This window comes from Sprattus sprattus (assembly GCF_963457725.1).
Source record: "Sprattus sprattus genome assembly, chromosome: 15".
In the NCBI taxonomy this organism is placed as follows: domain Eukaryota; kingdom Metazoa; phylum Chordata; class Actinopteri; order Clupeiformes; family Clupeidae; genus Sprattus; species Sprattus sprattus.
In genome coordinates this window covers 26,415,890-26,435,722 of record NC_137913.1, presented here as the reverse complement: position 1 = coordinate 26,435,722, position 19,833 = coordinate 26,415,890, and the positions used below count along the sequence as shown (strand labels likewise).

Below are 19,833 nucleotides of genomic sequence, written 5' to 3'. Positions count from 1 at the left end.
ACTATTCCTAATTCTACTGGTATGATTGCTGTGAGTAGTTCTTTAGGTTGCACTAGACTTGACATGACTAATGATTACAAATAGCAAGCTTTCAGTGGAGAGTGATGGCAACTCTCTCCTCAATCACTGCCTCGCAATAATCTCTGTGTAAACTTTCTCATCAAGCTAAGGAAAAAGAAAATAATATTTATGACTACTGCAAATTACACATAGCATGGTTTTCAGCTTGTGTTTTATGTTTCAGTTGAAGGCCTGTTGGAACACAATTACCAACAGTAACTGGCTTAACTGTCAGAGGCTGGGGTAAAACCTTTCTAATGATTCAGAAACAGAAGATATGAACATTCAAAATGAAGTTTCAAAGATTGTTGTCCTTTTTCTGCTAAACAGCTGCTCTGTGGGCAGCACTAAGATCCTACTCACAGCAACAGAGAATCAAGCTGAAAAGAGAAAGAGGGAAAAAAGGAAAAGCTAATGCGCAAAGGGAACTGTCGACCTACTCCTACAAATCTACTGTCTAAGGTAATAAGTGAATCAATAGTCACCATGGATACAAAGCCCGCTGCTTGCAGTTCCCTTTGTGGTGGAGAAGGGTACTGCCAGTAAGCGAGAGGCTGTTGTGCTCCTACGTCTTAAGGCAGCGTGAGGAAAGACAGACTGGTCTCTTAATTGCAGCCCAGGTTTTGGGTCACAGTGCACAGTAGTGAAAGGGCATAAATAACAAAACAACTACCAAGACCCTCATTAGCTAGGAGTCAGGCTAGAGAGTCAGGCTTGGTGAGGGGACTGTCATTTTGAGAAGAGAGTTTTTTGTTTTGTTATTTGTGACACAATTGTGGGCGAGGAGTTATTTGAAGGGGAGACTGATGGAGCACTGCAGTCTCTTGGATTGGAGGGGGGTCATTCTGCATGGTCGCTTCTAGAAGCTGATCTCTAAAGGTGGGTATTTGATTGGGTGAAACCTTTAAGGTTGAGATTCAGATCATAAGCTAAGCTAACTGAACCTATGAAACAAGGGTGAGGAAAAATCAGTGGAACAGGAAGGACGGTGTTTTGAGCTGTCATTTCCACCCAACAGCGTCAACAGGAAGACACAAATGGGGGGGGGGGGGGTCCATCAGTTAACGTCATCATACAACTGCAAACCACTGTTGTCCTGTCACAACTGTGGGTAAGGCTCACCTGAAACGGGTTTCTGAATCTCTAAAGTCAGTGTTACAGGAAGGTTGTGCATCAGATCGCAGATCTCCTGATAGGACGAGGAGCAGACCAGCGTGTCCCCGATCGACACAATCTCATCTCCCACGCCCATCTTCCCCATGGATTCCTGGCAGAAAACAGAGAGGAGAGAGATTGGGGAATGAAAACAAGCCTGCCTGGAAAACCACTGAGAGTGAAGCAATGTCTTAGACAAACACGCACACACACACACACACACACACACACACACACACACACACACACACACACACACACACACACACACACACACACACACACACACATACACTCACACACACTCTCACACACACACACACACAGGCAAGCATGCACACATTACACAGACACCCCTACACATACATTAAACGCACATGCACACATACTGTTTGCAGATTACTATTTTTATCAAGGACAGAGTTGTAAATCTGGAATGTTTTATTGCTTTCTACTGGTGTGCAAAAGTTTCTCAATTTGTACACATTCCAAATCTATCCAAGTGTACAGAAGTGCAACAGAATAGAGGACACAGTGGGAGTAACTATTCTTAGTTAAATTAATTTGCAAACGTCTGTATGCATGTGAGAGACAGAGTGTATGTATGTGTTTGAGAGAGAGAGAGAGAGAGAGAGAGAGAGAGTGTGTCTTAATCTTCTGCTGTGCAAGAGAGAGAACACAACTTTCTTGCTAATTCCCCGTTAAATGGGGAGATAAGCGGACAAGACAGACCAACAAGGAAACACAGACAGACAAACAAACAAACAAACAAATAGAGAGGCAGAAAAGCCAGACAGATGTGAAACCTTCCATAGAAAGGCAGACGTACAGACAGACAGAGGGATGGACAGAGAGAAAGAGAAGCATACATACCCTCTCTGCGGCGCCGCCCGGCCTCAGGCCAGTGATGATGACCTTGAGAGGGGAGGACTTGATCTCCAGGTCCAGGCCGAACGACTCGCTCTCACTCCTCCTCAGGACCACCGTCTCAATGGTGCAGATGCCCGCCAGCTCGCTGGGCTCGCCCCGCCGGCAGGGGTGGGGGCCGCGGCACCCGGAGCGGGTCAGGGTGCCATTGCCTGTATGGCTGGGCATGGCTGGCATGGGGGTGACGGCCTCCTCACCCTTGGCACGCGGCGGGGGATTGGGGCACTCGATGCTCATCATGCTCTTGACACGTGTGACGGCCTTGTGCTCCAGCTTGGGTGACCGCTTGGGTTCAGGGGGACCATCACCACGGTAGGACTCCTTCTTCACGCCCAGGTTGCTGACACCTCCTCCTCCTCCTCCCCCTCCTCCTCCTCTGTCATGGTCGAGGCATCGAATGGGCATGAAGGGCGACTCGCCTCCGGCTGGGACAACTCCTCCGTCCTCCGACTCCAGTGAGCTGCTACCCCCTGCACCTCCTCCTGCAGCCGAGCGGTGGGACTCCCCGCCATCCTGGCTCTCGTCGTCCACCTCCACCGACGAGGTGGCAACCACGATGCCCGAGTCTTCCTCCTGAAGGTGGGCCTGGAAGTCTGTGGCGTTCCCCGATGCGGCTGCCGCATGCTTGTGCGCCGGCTTCCGGTAGAGGGGAAGCCCCGTCGGCGTCGCGCCATCCTCGCCGTCATGCTCGTCGTCACTAGGCTCATCCTCGTAGCACATGACCCGCCGCTGACGGAGCAGGGGGCTGCGGACGGAGCTGGGACTGCTGCCCACGCTGGCCTGCCTCCCTCCAGGGCTACACGCCTTCCCCCCGGCCTCTGCGTACACGCCTTCCACCCCCACACACCCGCTGGGCTTATACCCTACGAGAGAAGAGGAAGCGGTGGAACAGACCGCGATGTCAGTCATCATTTTTTTTATTTCAATTGTTTTCATGACTAAGTTAAGAAAAAAGTCCTAATAGTTCCATATGATTCATAGTCTCAGGGATAGTTTCCACAGCAAATGAAAACAATGGTATTGTTTACTTGCCGTCCTGCCTGAAGTGAAGAAACAGGCTACATTTCATGCGTTTACAAAACAGTGCAGTGGCTTGTGTTGTGCTGACATTTTGAGATGATGTACTGTATGTATAACACTTAAAGGATGAAACTGAAGTTGACATTACAGGTTCTTTTGAGCAAAAATAAGATGGCAGGATGGTTAGTCTCATCAGAGAGTCGGGACAACTGGTGACAATGACATCTTAATACATTTCAGCCTTGTGTGAGGTCCATGAAAAGAACTGCTTGAGTGTTTTTCACAATGCAGATGTATTTGTTTGTTCGTTTGTTTCCTACCGAGGGGCTGGACCCCTGACTCATCCAGTGAGGTGCTGCAGCTGCGGTGGTGCAGCATGTCGTCGTCGCTGGAGCCCATCACCGTGGTCTCCGAGAGCGAGGTCTGGTTGGTAATGTCGTGGGAAAAGTACTGCGACAGCTCAGCCTCTGAACTCAAAGACCCTTGCTGCAGAGTAAACAAACAGAGAAAAATGATTAAACCCATAGTACAGAACCTGGAGGGAGGGGGGGGGGGGGGGTGTGTGACAAAATGGCTGCTGGCAAGGTGAACCAACAGGGGAAGACCATAGGGGAGCGGGTGATTGGTGGGGAGAGGAGGAGGTGTTAGCAGCAGAGGGAGCTCAGTCACAGCAGCTGCCTCCACCTTCCTCTGACCCTCAATCAATTACGAGTGTGGGAGTGTGGGCACGGATTCAAGAGGAGTTTGTATTAATTAAGTACTCTGGTCAGGCGCCTCTGAAATAAAGACAAAAGGAGGTGTGTTGAGGGGCAAGAGTGTTTGTGTGTGTATGTGTGGTACTGGAGAATCTCCTAAATAAAGACTGATAGCCAAAGAGATAACTTGTGTATGTGTGTGTGTGTGTGTGTGTGTGTGTGTGTGTGTGTGTGTGTGTGTGTGTGTGAATAAAGTGGTAAAGAGAAAATGTGAGCACACAAAAATCTGCATCTCTCTCTAAGTATGTGTGTGTGTGTGTGTGTTTGGATTTGAATGTGTGTGTGTGCGTACAAAGTGAAATTGAAGGGGTTTGTCTGTGTGTGTGTGTGTATGGGACTGTGTGTGTGTGTGTGTGTGTGTGTGTTTACCCTGCTGGCTGGCTCAAGGAATCTCTTCATGGTCCAGCTGAGGGCAGCATTGCCCTCCACCTGCTTGGCCTTGACGGTCGGTGACGGGCTCTTTGATGGAAGACCTGGGTCCAGAAACACATGTAGAATCAAGGCCACGACTGAACACACAAAACACACTCGACTCACATAAAACTGACCATGCTCTACGAGGACTAAAACATGCATCAGCGCCCTTATGATAATGGAACATGCTAAACAGCAATCAACTGTAACTACGCATTGTTGACAGTACAAAGGAATTTCTTTCGATGGAATCTTCATTATGTGGACGGAGCTACTGGACTGCACCTACCGAGTGTGTGTGACGAGTGGTTGTCCTTGCTCAGGCTGTCCCTATGTGTGGACCGAGCAATTACATCATCCATCTCCTGCTCAGACACCTGGAAACAACAACACAACAGTGAGACCACACCATTTACCATCCTACCCGAGCAAGGCATTACGGGAGGAGGGACATTCTGTAACAGGCATCAGGGTTGCCCCCCAACCTTCTGCTGGAGAATGTGGCCACCAGATGGCATTAAGAGTCTGAAAAAAATGACACCCGATCCTTTCCCAACCCGGCAGCTGACATACTAGGGCACGCATGTCTCCTTCACTAGATTAAGGCTTATTATCATTTAGCTCACTTTTGACAAAGAAAAGAGCCTTTTCATTCAAATCCCAAGGTTGGATTCTTGTGTAATCCCAGTTGGGGTGACTGGTACTCTTCTCAAATATCCTTACAGTATGGATTCAATACAACTGTGGGTGCTGTTTCATTTGCATCTCAGTATGAAATCCCACTGACTACATATTTGGTCCTCTTAAGGGAAGAGGAGAGGTGAACTACCACAATCCAAGGATTCTTGCTTTTGTTTTTACTTTGCACGTGTAAAGACGCAACCCCTTGTAAATCCAGCATGTTTTGCTAGTAGGCTGCGGAGTTCAGGGGTAAACACTGGGTGTGTAGCTTTCCTGGTAGATTATAACCACCTTTACCTAACTGGCGTCACCCAATCTGCAGAGACATGTGGAGTTCTGCTTTGTGGCGTGTGCTACTGTGCTGCACCACCTGAGGGCTTGGCGGGATGGAACGCTGCACCGGAGGCCATACAAACTGAACTTTCCAGAATGAGCCGGATAGGAGGGAATGCTAGAGACGTGATTCAATCTGCCAGTGGATGCAGTAATTCACCGGCAGAGGAGATTTACAGGCAGGAACATGACCATTTTGCTCATTGAAGAACGAGGTGAGGTATCAGGTGTTGCGTTTAATTTAGAGTGACTCAAAAGGGCCTCTTTGTCTGCCTTAAGGGGAAACCAATATTTTTCCCCCCATATATATATATATATATTTATATATATTTATATAAGACAAATTTATGTTTCACTTCCTGTCTGGTAAGCGCCAAAGAACAGGCATTTCAAAGGAAAACATGAAACGCGCAAGTTCCAACCTAAAGGAGACCACCAGAATGAAACCAATGTCAATTTATGGAGCCGATAATTCAGAGGTATTAACACAAGGGGGCTTCAAATGAACAGCACTCTTCCACTCTCTCTCCCTTCTCTCCCACTTCCTGGCATTAGCAAATGGCAAAACCCTCAGGTCAAGTCTGCGACTCCCCCTGTTTCCCCCCCACTGGCATGCTGGCTGGCCCAGGTGCTAGCCACAGACCACCCTTTCCACAATTCTACTTAAGTAATGCTAACATGACAAGCACATCCATCTTAGGCAAAAAGAGTTAGCACATTCTCCCAAACTAGCGTCCTCTATCCAAGCAAGCCCCCACCCAAAAAGCACACTCTGTGCCTGTTACGTGATTAATTACACTGAGGAAAAGGCCAGGGCCTGGACACAAGTTGAGACAGAATTTGTACATTTTTCACTAGCGGGTTTTAATGATTCATGCTAGGGGCTAATTAACAGGTTAGCAGGTGGATGAGGTTTTGATGGGAGCCCGGTCCATCTGGTGGAGGGTGTGCATGAAAGAGAGCCAAGCCAAAGAGGTGGCACACACACAAGGCCCGGGAGAGTGACACGATGAGACCTTGATCAGACAGTTAAGCTTAAGCGTGAATGTGTGTTTTTGAGAGTGCATGTGTGGATATCCTTATGGCTTTATTTGTTTTTCGAGCATCAGCCAGAGTTTGTGTGTAAGAAGTTCTTGACTGTGTGTGCACGAGTGTGATTTCTATGTGCGTATTTATATGCATGTTTGTCTTAATTTTGTAAATGTGTGTGTGTCTGCATGTAAATATGTAAAGGAATATATTGTGTGTGTGTGTCTGCTTCTGAGTGCATGTGTGTGTGTGTGGGTGTGTATGTGTGTCTGCTTCTGAGTGCACGTGTGTGTGTGTCTGAATATATTTGTGTGTGAGTATGTGTGTGTCTGCTTTTGAGTGTGTGTGTGTGTCTGCTTTTGAGTGCATGTGTGTGTGTGTGTGTGATTGTGTGTGTCTTACTTTAGGGTTGGGGTGTCTGCTGATGATGAGGCTGACGGGGCCAGGACCGCACTCGCTCAAGATGGCATACGCTTCACTGAGGGCTGCGTGCCGCAAACTCACTGACTCCACCTCCAACACCTGGTCTCCTCGGCTGTAAATACACAGACAAACACACACACACACACACACAATGGCTATGTTACAGATAAAGCCGATAAGACCTACACAATGAAAACACCAGCCAATAATCTACCTAGAGAGGAATTCAACCATCAGTACCCTGAGATGTTACGGAAGGCTGCCGCAGTTTTGGGCGGGGGGGGGGAACAATATGGGCGAGTGTGTGCTTTGCAACCCTATCTCTCTCTGTGGCCAGCTGGAAGTACTTTCACAGCAAGATCCAGCATTTAGTACCTATGATCTGTCTCCTGACATAAAGAGCTCATTCATGTGTTGCTGGCACGAATGGCACATTTTTTGGTGTTGTCCAAAAAAAAAAGGGCTCTGGCTGTGAAATTTTTCATCTTTGCACACACACATACGCACACACAGAAACACACAAACCTAACACTTACACACAATTGGACACACAAATAGACACAAACAAACATTGCACACAGACACACATACACAGATAAATAGATAGATATAGTAAGAGAGAGAGAGAGAAAGAGAGAGAGACGGCTGCACACATTAACTGTTATCTTATGAAGTCTTTAAAACACACACACACACACACAGGCATGCATACTCACACACACACACACTTAATCAAAACACTCATGCAGACATGCAAGCGCAAGCACAAGCATGCAGACACACACATGTGTCGTCTCACACATCACCACTCTCTGGCAGTCTGGAGGGGACTGAATGATTTACGTGCTGGTTTGTTTTCCCTGTGGGTCCTGATTCCTGCCCCACCCTTCCTTAATGATGTACAACTGATGCAGACAAGCAAAACACTTCAAATGCTCACAGTTTCTGTGTCCAAGAACATGTGTGCATGAGTGTGTGTGTGTGTGTGTGTGTGTATGAATCAGTGCATGTAAGACACGCACCGTGTGACATCAAGGGGGTGGCATACAAGGGAGCAGCAATGACACTGAAAGTGTCGAGGGAGTGACGGCTTTTCTCACATGAGGAACTTGTTAAAAGTTATTTTACCATTGCCATTAAGAAGTGCTGGATGACTGCTTCCGAACTGTTTTTCTAATCCACACAATCACACATACGATTATATTGTACGGATAGACTGCTGTAAGGGATTTCTGTTTTTTTGGGGGGGCTATTGCTGTCTGGCCTTGAAATGTACTCATTTAATAATCTTTGGGAGAAGTTGAATGGACATAAAGACACTTAAGATAGTTAAAATAACCCAAACACCAAACTTGCCTGAATGGTCTGAGAGAACCTCTTTTTAGTTCCACCTGCAAGTTTTGGCACTGATACTGGACAGATAACTGGAGAGTTAAAAATCCCCAGCAGCAATGCAAAACATCTAAGAGGAATGCACCCGTCAAACCTTTGAGATAACCCTTTTCCAAACACCCGCACCAATATTTGGTGCTGGCTCTGAAGCATGTGTGTGTAAGCGGGGGACTTAAGGCTCAGAGTGTATTTAGCTGGAGGGAGAGAGGGGAGGCTAAAATACCTGAGTCTGCCGTCCATCTTGGCCACTGAGCCCGGGGCCAGGCTGTGGATGTAGATCGCAGGGCTGGTGTTCTCTAGGGTCAGGCAGCAGGCTCCGATGCCAAGCCCCACACCTGGCTCTAAACACACACAAACACACCCAAGAAGGTGAATGCAAGAACACACACACACGCACAAACAGACACACAAACAGACACACAACACACACACACACACACACACACACACACACACACACACACACACACACACACACACACACACACACACACACACACACACACACACAAACGCACACAAACATACACAAGAGGGTGAATGCAAGCACAAACAGACACAGACACACACACAGAGACACACACAGACACACAAACTAACACTTATAGACAGAAAGGTCACCTGGTCACTGTAGCAGTAAAATAACTTCTTCACTTAAACCGCGCTTAATATTTTGTTTTGATAAACACAAATACAGGCTTCCAGTCATTACATATTCTGGACTGCGCTGTGTTTCAAAGGAAGGGACTCATTAAAAATAGATCAGATGTTGAAAAATAGATCTGAGGGTTGCAGCATTTAGCAGGCTTCCTCTCTACACAGGCACCACTCTCAGCAATGTCTTTACTTGGCTGACGCTCCAGTGTTTGGCATGACAGTGCCTGGGAGAACATGAACCCAGTCACCTCAACGATGAACCCATGACACCCACAACGTTCTTATTAAGGTGAAAGTTGGGGGTGGAGGTTGTCTAAATGTGTTCTTTGGCACTTATGGGGCTCCAAATCATGAAAGGTTCACCGATGCAAAGTAAATATCATGAGCAAAATATATCTTAACAAACATAATGTTCACAGCTGTGAGAGAGAGTCAAAACAATAGAGGGATGATGTGTTGTGCTTGTGACGGACCATCTCCAGTATAATCTATCTAAAAAAATACTTTTTTTTATCAAGATTGCACCTGTGCTTGTACACAAAAACCTTTCACGAATCAGGACTTTAGTAGTGCAGAAACTGATAATGGTCTTTGACACCATTTTTAAACCTTCCTACCATAAATAGGCTTTACCTTAAACCTTAAACCTACTCTGTCCAAGCCTTGTGGCTCCAAATCTCTCCTCTATCACAGAGCAGGCCTGCCCAGTGGCCCTCAACATTCCCCTGGCTATTAGGGGGTATGAAGCCTAGCCAGAAGCCCAGGGCTGCCTCCTCCCAGTCACCTTTGTTGAGCGAGACCTCCATGATGATGCGGTCCTTGGGCCCCGGGCCTCTGCGAGAGTCGCCCTCGTCGAAGGCTGGCGGGGCGGGCGGGACGGGCGTGCCGCCGCTGGTGTTGGAGTTGGGGGAGCTGGAGCGGCTCAGCAGGGTGGGCGTGGGGCACGGCGTCAGGCTGGGGCTGCGCAGGCGCGTGCGCACCGTCAGCGTCACCACACCCTTCTTCAGCTGCTGCAGGGCCGCAACACACAACACACACGACCAGTGATCAGGATGATGACTGCATACAGACCACACATTGGCCGTCTATTACCTCACATATCACGTTTACATTGATTTTGTATTTGCAATAGCCACTATTAGCTTTGTCACATGTCTGTAAAAGCAAAAGGGAATTAATAAGCTGTTACTAGATAGAAAGCAACTTTGTAATTTAGCATTGTTAATATTTAGAATTTAGTTTGAAATTATGTAGCTTAAAACTATGTACATACACTTTAAAACCAGGAACCAACTGACATAAATCCTAAAAAGATATTAAATATCTACAGTGAGAATGTTTGAGATGAATATTTTCTCAGAGGCTGAAGTCATAATTTCCCCTCTTTTGGGAAAGCACTAACGACAGTTTGCTGAACACTTTCCAGGTCTCACTCAAGCGAGCGAGCAGACAGACACACACAACAGAGCAGACTCCCTGAGATGTGAGGAGCAGACTTCTAGAGCGTATCAGAGCCAAGGCCATTCTGGTCGGTCTGTCAGACCCTGGGAGTTGTGCATGACTTAGTACCTTAAACGTCTGAATGGCTTGCTGATGAGTAAGACCTTGGAGAGATTCCCCATTGACCTCCAGTATCTCATCACCTGTGTACATGGGGAGACATATAGATAGATAGATAGAGAGAGAGAGAGAGAGAGAGAGAGAGAGAGAGAGGAACAGGAAGAGAAAGAGTGAGACATATGGAGCGAGACATAAAGTCATCTGTCATGATGTGACTATAGAGCTTAGTGATTTGATGAGGAAACATTGTTTAGAAATCTCCAGGGATCTTTTGTCATTTTGAACTGTTGATGTATATATCATTTTGTGATGTATTATTACAGAGCTACTGTGGCACCCCGAAGAACATCCCTATTCCCACAGACATCCTCTCACCCTCTTTGAGGCGCCCGTCTGCGGCCGCTGCCCCGCTGGGGAAGATGGTCTTCACAAAGATGCCCATCCTGCCCCGGGCCGAGTCCTGGCCACCCACGATGCTGAAGCCCAGACCCTGCACCCACCCACACACACACGCGCACACACGCACACACACACACACACACACACACACACACACACACACACACACACACACACACACACACACAACACCAACAACAAAAACACATACACACACACACACACACACACACACACACACACAAATAGAGGTTACACCACTGCACACAGGCAATACACCTGGCACACAAGGGCAAAACCAGAGAACATAAACCAAGAGACAGGAATGCAAAGCAAAGTTTCTATTCAACTTTCTATACAAACCACCCACTTGCCCAGCTAAATGCTCACTCACAGAACCCCAAACTCAACACAAACATGCGTGCACACACACACACACACACACACACACACACACACACACACACACACCACACAAACACACACACACACACACACACACATTAACATACTTTTTTATTAAGGCTTATGACTCAATATAACAACAGGCAAAAAAAATAAATTGTACCAAGCTTGTCTCTAGTCTTACATCCCTTTAACTGAAGTGAAGCGCTTTGCTTGAGCACCAGAAGAAAAGAAAAAAATAATAGGTTTCATATACACCCTCCTATCCAATGTGTTTGGGTGTGTGTGTTTGTGCGTGTGTGTGTCTGGAGAGGAGGCTCACCTTCCCCTGTCCTTTCATCAGGACTATATTGGAGATAATAGACGGCTGGGCCAGTCGCCATGGTGACTCCACTTGAACGGTGCTCAGGGATCGCGCCGATTTCTTCACTATTTGATATTCCTGAACAAGAAAGAGACAAGAGGCAGCACCGGTGAACCAATGAATACACTCCATTGTTCTTGGCCACATTCTGAGGTCACACACACACACACACACACACACACACACACACACACACACACACACACACACACACACACACACACACACACACACACACAACAACAACAACAAAAACAACACACAGTTAGTTAGGGGGTGGGGGCAGGGCACAGTGGGGGATTACACTATAAAGCCTAATTTATACTTCTGCATCCCTCTCCGTCCTCGAAAAAAAAATGGGCGGGCGGGGGCAGGCGGTTGATTCAGAAAAAATTGAACGTACTGGTCGGGCTTATATACTACTCCGACGGCTATGCGTCCTAAAGCCTATTCAACCTATTCAACGCCAGACCGCTGGGTGGGGTAACTACTGTTTGTCGAGCCCGTAGCTACCACATAACCTCTTTATTGGAAGTCATTGATTGTTTTTCTTCCCAACTGTCACTGACATGACACGGATGCTGCTTCAAGACCTGTCGGGCAGGTGCAGTCACATGGGCCTTGGAGACATGTAGCACAGTCAATTCTAACATGTCTAATGTTATATATTCACTTGAGTAGGCAAATGTATCTCCATCGTGGTGGTCATTTTTTTGTGAAAAACATTGCGATTTATAACAAAACGATATGCTTATCTTACATACAATACAGAAACTATTATAAAACGATCCAATAAAATGAATACGTTCTTATTTTCTTTGGTATTTTTGTCACATTCATACTGCAATGATCGCTGGGTAACCTTTGAATAACTACAACGCTATGACAATGCACTCATTGGCCACGAGACGGTTGCCCTTGTCAAAAAGTGGTAACGTGAATGTGTCACTATGAAACAAAGCATGCACACTTCGAACAAAATTACCCCCCAAACTCTGAGGACAGGGCCAGAAAAATAAACCCACGGTATTCATCATACATCTTACATCATACATCATGCAGTGTTATAGTTATATCAGACACACAGCAAGAACATGCATACCTCAACATACAGTTGTGGGACTGCGATTTCAACCATGAATATGTTGGAAAAACACATACATTAGCACACTTACTAATGATCATCTGCCAGGCTCTCACACACGAAAAGTTGATTCCAAAACTCTCGAATTTAAGACAGAGTGGAATGACAAGTAGGCTATGCATTTGTGCTGCTTGTGGGCAGGACAAAACCGATGTGTTTAATCTGCAACGAGACGGTTGCCCTTGTCAAAAGTGTTAGCGTGAAACGTCACTATAAAACAAAGCATGCACACTTCGAACAGAAATACCCGTAGAACTATGAAGTAAGGGGCAGAAAATTAAACCCACTGCAGTCTTCATACCAATCCACATGCAGTGTTATAGTTATATCAGAAACACAACAAGAGAACTAACAATTAACAGCATGGGCGTCAGTTACGGGGGGGACGGGGGGGACATGTCCCCACCACTATTCTTAATTTGAATTTTGTCCCCACCTCTTTTAAAAATGTGCAAACCAATTGCGGGCAAAAAAAATCCCTAAATGCTCAATCGAACTCGTTTAATGTAAATCTTGCGTATGATCCAAACCAATCAATTCGCAAACATTTCTCAATTACGGTGACAGTTATTCATAATTATGAGCCATCACTTGCCCAATAACCATTTTAACAATAGTCAGTCTTGACAACAGCAAATAATTCATTTAGCCTCATTTGCCTTTTGCTGAATGAAACGGGTCTCGTTTTTATTAAGTAATACTGCCATCGAACAATTGCAAGGGTGTCTGGGTTATTCTGGGTAAGATTCTATAGCCCACCCACAATTGTTGCGATTGTTTCCCACCCTGTGTTGTGTTGCATTGCATGTTGAGAAAGCGATAAGTAGGCTCCCCCATGCCCTTCAAACTCAAAAGTGTCTGTAGGAAGCGGCATGAACGCAACGAGAAGGATGAAAGGGTGGCAAAACTGCCAAAATGATCTTCATTTGGATTTGTGGCAAAGAGAGTTCAAGAGAACGCTACGTCTCTGACCCCCAGCCCAACGGAAATAAGGCCCACCAGGGTAGGCTAGTCACATAGCGTTTAATGTCTGATATACTGTCAACTCCTATGGTTCACGTCCTGCTTTTCAAGCAGCGATCTCTCAGCAGTCATGAGTGCAACAAATAGCAAAAACTCAGATTGTGGATAACCACTTGGTTACATCAGCTTTTGGCGAGGTGGGCATGGCTCTGCTATTGTTTCTTATCGTAGAATGGCATTCTAAACGTCATGCATGTTACGTTTTATAATACGCATAATGCTACTTCAAATGTATTTTTTCGCTTCAATGTCGTTAAAAGAATAAGATATTGTTGGAGGAAGTTTGTTTTGTTGCAGCAGGCGCTGTCGAACGGCTGTTCCCATAAATCCATGTAAATGTTCGTAATTCACAATAATGTTTGATAACCCCCTGAAGAAGTTGTATTAATATTTCCCCAAGTGTTGTCTACTGCTCATTTTACACTGTTTCTCCAAAATCAGTTTGATCGATGAAATACTGTGTTCATTGGTGTTTTCATGACATCATATTGTAGCAACCCTTAATGTGTATTGTACATCATAAGTACATTAGCTTAGCACACACTCAAACTTATGGTAATTGTCCCCACCACTTCTAAAAACAAACTGACGCCCTTGACTAACAGACAATGGTTGATGGTGGAGCTGCTGGACTAGTTTGAGTTATAAGCAGAGGACGTGCTTGTAGCGATTTGAGCGACAACTACAACAACAACAGAACAGGAGACAGGTGGTACGTACGTTTACTAGATTTTCCGCTAAATCAAGCGTTAGCGTATTCACAATAACTCTCAAAAGTGTGCTGCTAATAAGTACAACGTTGTCGTGCCGATTATGCTCTCACACGCCACCCTCATTGAGGCAAAAGTAATGTTTGACTCAAATGTCTTTCACTGCCGTTTTATGTAAAGTCAGTCATTCTAAATAGGTTCTACACATACATGAAATAGATTTCCTATTTAATAGATGCAAAGTAATTATGCTGCCAGCATTACTCCGTAGCAAATTACGTTAGATGTCAGTTGAAGCTGGTTGGAGAAGGCACTTTCAACACCGAGCCACCAGCCAAGAGACCAACAGTGGTCGGGAGAAATGTACTTTTCGAGGGTTTATATAAAATACGGTAGCCTAATGCTGCATGCTGTGCAGCTTTGTAGTTTACCAAAGTCGTACTAAAACATTTTGACAGAAAACAGGAAATGTGATGTCCTGACATGTGTGATTCCGGAAATGATGTTGTTTGGAAATGATGTCGTAAACTGGCCAATCACAGCCAAGGGGGTCTCCGACTCTCTCCGTCTCTTTAAGAAAAGTTAGAAAAAAGCGTTTGTCTCCGACCAGCTCTCCGACGGCTCTCCGACGGGTCGGATGGGTGGCAACACCTGGGTGAAGGTGTTACCAAGGCGTGCCAAGGCGTGCCAAAGTGTCCCTCTACGACCAAATCGGAGAGAATCGTAGAAGTGTAAAAATGCCTTAACACAGCCTTTCTGTGCACCTCTCTGCACCACAGGTCCCTCTGTCTCCTGCTAGGCTCCTGATTAGCGCAGTGGTTAGCGAGCGCCCACCGAGATCATTAAGACGAAGGCTGAAGGAGGGGAGAGGGGGCTTGAAGCGCCGGTGCTTGGGCTTTGATGTGCCTCCACTTGGGTTATTATCTCATAAACAATCCCCTGAGCCACCTCATGCTAGCTGGCTACACCCAGGGGATCACTGCATGACAGAGGCCCCCCATCTCCCAATCAGAAGAGCGGGCTGCCACAGCAGATGCTCGTGGTGGTGGGCTAAAGATTTGCAAGGGTGAAACAGACAGTATGTGACTCTAGCCCTGACGGAGACCTTGTTTACAACTGGTTTTCTGGTGCTACCTGTCCATCTTTCAGTAACTGCTCCACCTTCACCTCATTCCCATCCAAAGGTATAGAGGGAAGCATATGGAAATATGTGGTGCTCCCCTGATCCCTAAACCCCTGATCTTGACCGCATTTCCATTTAATTTCCAACTCAAATACTGGAGATGGTAGATGTTGGCTGTCTCAATCTGATAGAAACACCTTTGCTCGTAGCTTGATTGTTCTCTCCTTTGTATGTCGCAAAAGCGTCTGCTAAATGACTAAATGTAAGATGTAAATGTAAGATTTGGTCTTGAAGACATTTTGCCTGCACACTAGACTAAATGAAACTAAAGTTCTCTTTGGCTCCTTGGAAGTACACATTCCCCAGCAAGCAAGCCTCCACCGGCCCCATGCAGGCAGGCTGTGGGCACTGTGGGCTAGGGCCAGCCCACACCAATCCTTCACAGGCCCGGTATGGGCACTGTGGGCTAGGGCCAGCCCACACCAGTCCTACACAGGCCCGGTGTGGGCTTGCCCAAGCGGGGCCTGCAGCTTTGGGTTCACTGCGGGCTGTCACCGGATAGCCCAACAAAGTCTAAGCTGCCCAGAAAACCCATGCTGGGCCTTTGCGGGCTGCCACATATGGCCCCCCTTAGGGCTGGCACAAGGGCCCTTTGAGGGCTGCCCATTCAGGCCCTTTGAGGGCTGCCCACGCAGGGCCCTTTGAGGGCTGTCCACGCAGGCCCTTTGAGGGTTGCCCAAGTAGGCCCTTCGAGGGTTGCCCACTTTGAGGGCTGCCCACGCAGGCCCTTTGAGGGCTACCCACGCAGGCCCTTTGAGGGCTGCCCACGCAGGCCCTTTGAGGGCTGCCCACGCAGGCCCTTTGAGGGCTACCCACGCAGGGCCCTTTGAGGGCTGCCCACGCAGGCCCTTTGAGGGTTGCCCACGCAGGCCCTTTGAGGGTTGCCCACTTTGAGGGCTGCCCACGCAGGCCCTTTGAGGGCTACCCACGCAGGCCCTTTGAGGGCTACCCACGCAGGCCCTTTGAGGGTTGCCCACGCAGGCCCTTTGAGGGTTGCCCACTTTGAGGGCTGCCCACGCAGGCCCTTTGAGGGCTACTAACGCAGGCCCTTTGAGGGCTACCCAAGCAGGCCCTTTGAGGGCTGCCCACGCAGGGCCCTTTGAGGGCTGCCCACGCAGGCCCTTTGAGGGTTGCCCACTTTGAGGGCTGCCCACGCAGGCCCTTTGAGGGCTACTAACGCAGGCCCTTTGAGGGCTACCCACGCAGGCCCTTTGAGGGCTGCCCACGCAGGGCCCTTTGAGGGCTGCCCACGTAGGCCCTTTGAGGGTTGCCCACTTTGAGGGCTGCCCACGCAGGCCCTTTGAGGGCTGCCCACGCAGGCCCTTTGAGGGCTGCCCACGCAGGGCCTTTGAGGGCTACCCACGCAGGCCCTTTGAGGGCTGCCCACACAGGTCTCTTTGAGGGCTGCCTACACAGGGCCCTTTGAGGGCTGCCTACACAGGACCCCTGAGCTTTTGCTCATTGGCAAAATGCTGGCCCCACAGTGATGGCCCTGCGTTGGCAGCCCTAACATAGCCCACAGGAGCCCTCACTAGGCCCACACAGAGCCTGCACTCATTTTTTGCTCATTTATTTATTGAATTTATTTATATATGATAGTAAAAAATAGAAAGTGTTTGTTCTGCAAATCTAAATGGATGCAGTTACAGCATAACTAACATCTGTATAGTCAGAAATGTACAATAGCCAAAAGGAATTCAAATTAAAGACTTTATTAATACAAGTGTGTGTGTATGTGTGTTTGTATACAGAAAAGAATATAAAAAAATTAATTATTATTATTATTATTATTATTGAGCTTTGTCAAACCAAACTCCGAGGTAGAAAACGTATAACTTTTGAGTTTGGGTGGACAAAGCTCACGTGGACTACTGGTAAGGGTGTTGGGCTGGAAAGCGTAAGTTCATCGGTTCAATCCCCAAGCGGCAGGAAAAATGTGCTGTGCTTCACTTCACTGTGTGCTGTGTGTATCACAACCCTGGATGGGTAAAATGCAAAGATCAAATTCAGAGTGTGTGTGTGTCACTACCTTGGATGGGTAAAATGTAGAAATCAAATTCAGAGTGTGTGAGTCTCTACCCTGCATAGGTAAAATGCAGAGATCAAATTCAGAGTGTGTGTGTGTCACTACCTTGGATGGGTAAAATGCAGAAATCAAATTCAGAGTGTGTGAGTCTCTACCCTGGATGGGTAAAATGCAGAGATCAAATTCAGAGTTTGTGTGTGTGTGCCAGTTTCTGCCAGTTTTTTACTTTCACTTTTATGTTTTACTATTATATATAAATATATTCAATAAATACATGAGCCAAAAATGAGTGCAGGCTCTGTGTGGGCCTAATGAGGGCTCCTGTGGGCTATGTAAGGGCTGCCCACGCAGGGCCAGCACTGAGGGGCCAGCACTTGGCCAATGAACAAAAGCTCAGGGGCCCTGCGTGGGCCTTGTGAGGGCTCCTGTGGGCTGTGTTAGGGCTGCCCACGCAGGGCCAGCAATGAGGGGCCGGCACTTTGCCAATGAGCAAAAGCTCAGGGGCCCGGCATGGGCAGCCCTCAAAGGGCCCTTGTGCCAGCCCTAAGGGGGCCCGTATAGGGCCTGTGGAGGCTTGCTTGCTGGGTCCATCTGGACACATGTTATCATAGTTTATGTCACTGTCAATACTTCATGTTACAGTCAATTGCAAGGTTCAGGTCACTGCATTAGAACAACTGTGAGAGTACACATTGAGCTATCCTGTGTATTTCTGCAGTACTATGTGTGTAGATATAGACTGACCTCACTGACACTCACTGTTTGTGTGTGTGTGTGTGTGTGTATGGTGTGTATGGTGTGTGTGTGTGTGTGTGTGTGTGTGTGTGAGAGTGTGTGTGTGTGTGTGTGTGTGTGTGTGTATGTGTGTGTGTGTGTGTGTGTGTGTGTGTGTGTGTGTGTGCACGCGCGCGTGTGTGTTTGTATCTGTGAGTGTGCGGGTGTTTATCTGTGACTGCATGTGTGTGTGTGTGTGTGTGTGTGTGTGTGTGTGTGTGTGTGTGTGTATGTAAAGAGAGGTTGTGTGTATATGAGACCTGTCTGACGCCTGCAGTGTCCAGCTGCTGAGGCAGTGAGTGCTTCCGCCCGCCCCTGGCCGGCTTATCTGCCACATCACTTCCTGTGTCCCCGTTCTCCACAATCAGTTCATCATCCTCCCCAACGGACTCCAGACGGCTACCGCCTCCTAAGAGTGTGTGTGTGTGTGTGAGAGAGACAGAGAGGGAGAGAGAGAGAGAGAGAGAGAGAATTAAGAGATGAGAGTTTAATTTACAGTTCTATTTATGGTTATAGTATTTAGCAGATGCTTTTGTCCAAAGCGACTTACAAATTTATTTTTTTTAACAATAATATAAGCAATGATTGTTGTATGTGCTATTATTTGTTGTGAACTGTGTATTATTATCATCAAGAGAGGAAAAACATCCGATGCTCTTTTCTATTGCCTTGACTAAGTATTCATGTGGTGATGAATGACATGTATATTTGGTTCATGCAGAGGTGGTGGTATGTGCATCCCTGACCTTGCGATCTGCTGCGGAACTTCATAGAAGTGGGGCTGCGGCAGGATCCTTTGGGGCCCTCCATGTGTCCTCTATCCTCCAGCTTGTCCATGTCAGACAACTACACAAGCGAGGACACGTTCTCAGTTAGCACACTTGACAAGGCCTGCATTGGAGTCATCACAAAATCAAATGACTAACTGATCACAACAGCTTTCTCACACATAGGACTCATGTCCGCGGTGAGGGTTTAAAGACAGTTCTGCCTGAACTACTGAGGTATCTTTAAATGGTATGCGGCCTGCTGTTGAAGTGGTACATGTTTAATGCTCAGTCCAACACCACTGGCCACGCTTCATGCGCTCTGCTACCATTTCATATTGGACTAAAGAGTGATTTTTAAAGCACATAGATTTCAAGTAGGGATTGGAAGTTTATCCAGCTGTGGGAACTGACAAGGGTGCAAAGGTCAGAGATGTGTTCCCTCTCCCCCCTCCATACAAACACACACACACACACACACACACACACACACACACACACACACACACACACACACACACACACACAGACTTAATTCAGACTGATGACTGGTGTGGCTGAGCACAGGGAGGTCTAGGCACTTTCTCATCGTGCTGCCATGTTCCTGGTAACCAAGGAATACAAAGAATCGG

The 19,833-nt window shown here is 47.2% G+C and overlaps 1 protein-coding gene across 1 annotated transcript in view; it reads right to left on the bottom strand.

Annotated features, from left to right (window-relative positions):
* The window catches only part of pdzd2 (PDZ domain containing 2), a gene marked incomplete at its 5' end in the record, with an annotated part of 68,217 nt that overhangs the window by 6,993 nt on the left and 41,391 nt on the right, over positions 1-19,833 (bottom strand). Inside the window, 13 exons of the mRNA XM_080852101.1 lie at positions 1,183-1,327; positions 2,089-3,005; positions 3,483-3,648; positions 4,287-4,390; positions 4,621-4,708; positions 6,777-6,909; positions 8,413-8,530; positions 9,631-9,856; positions 10,416-10,489; positions 10,782-10,896; positions 11,533-11,652; positions 18,695-18,843; positions 19,181-19,280. Coding sequence (XP_080708227.1) covers positions 1,183-1,327; positions 2,089-3,005; positions 3,483-3,648; positions 4,287-4,390; positions 4,621-4,708; positions 6,777-6,909; positions 8,413-8,530; positions 9,631-9,856; positions 10,416-10,489; positions 10,782-10,896; positions 11,533-11,652; positions 18,695-18,843; positions 19,181-19,280 — 2,455 coding nt within the window. The remainder of the gene's footprint in view (positions 1-1,182; positions 1,328-2,088; positions 3,006-3,482; positions 3,649-4,286; positions 4,391-4,620; positions 4,709-6,776; positions 6,910-8,412; positions 8,531-9,630; positions 9,857-10,415; positions 10,490-10,781; positions 10,897-11,532; positions 11,653-18,694; positions 18,844-19,180; positions 19,281-19,833) is intronic.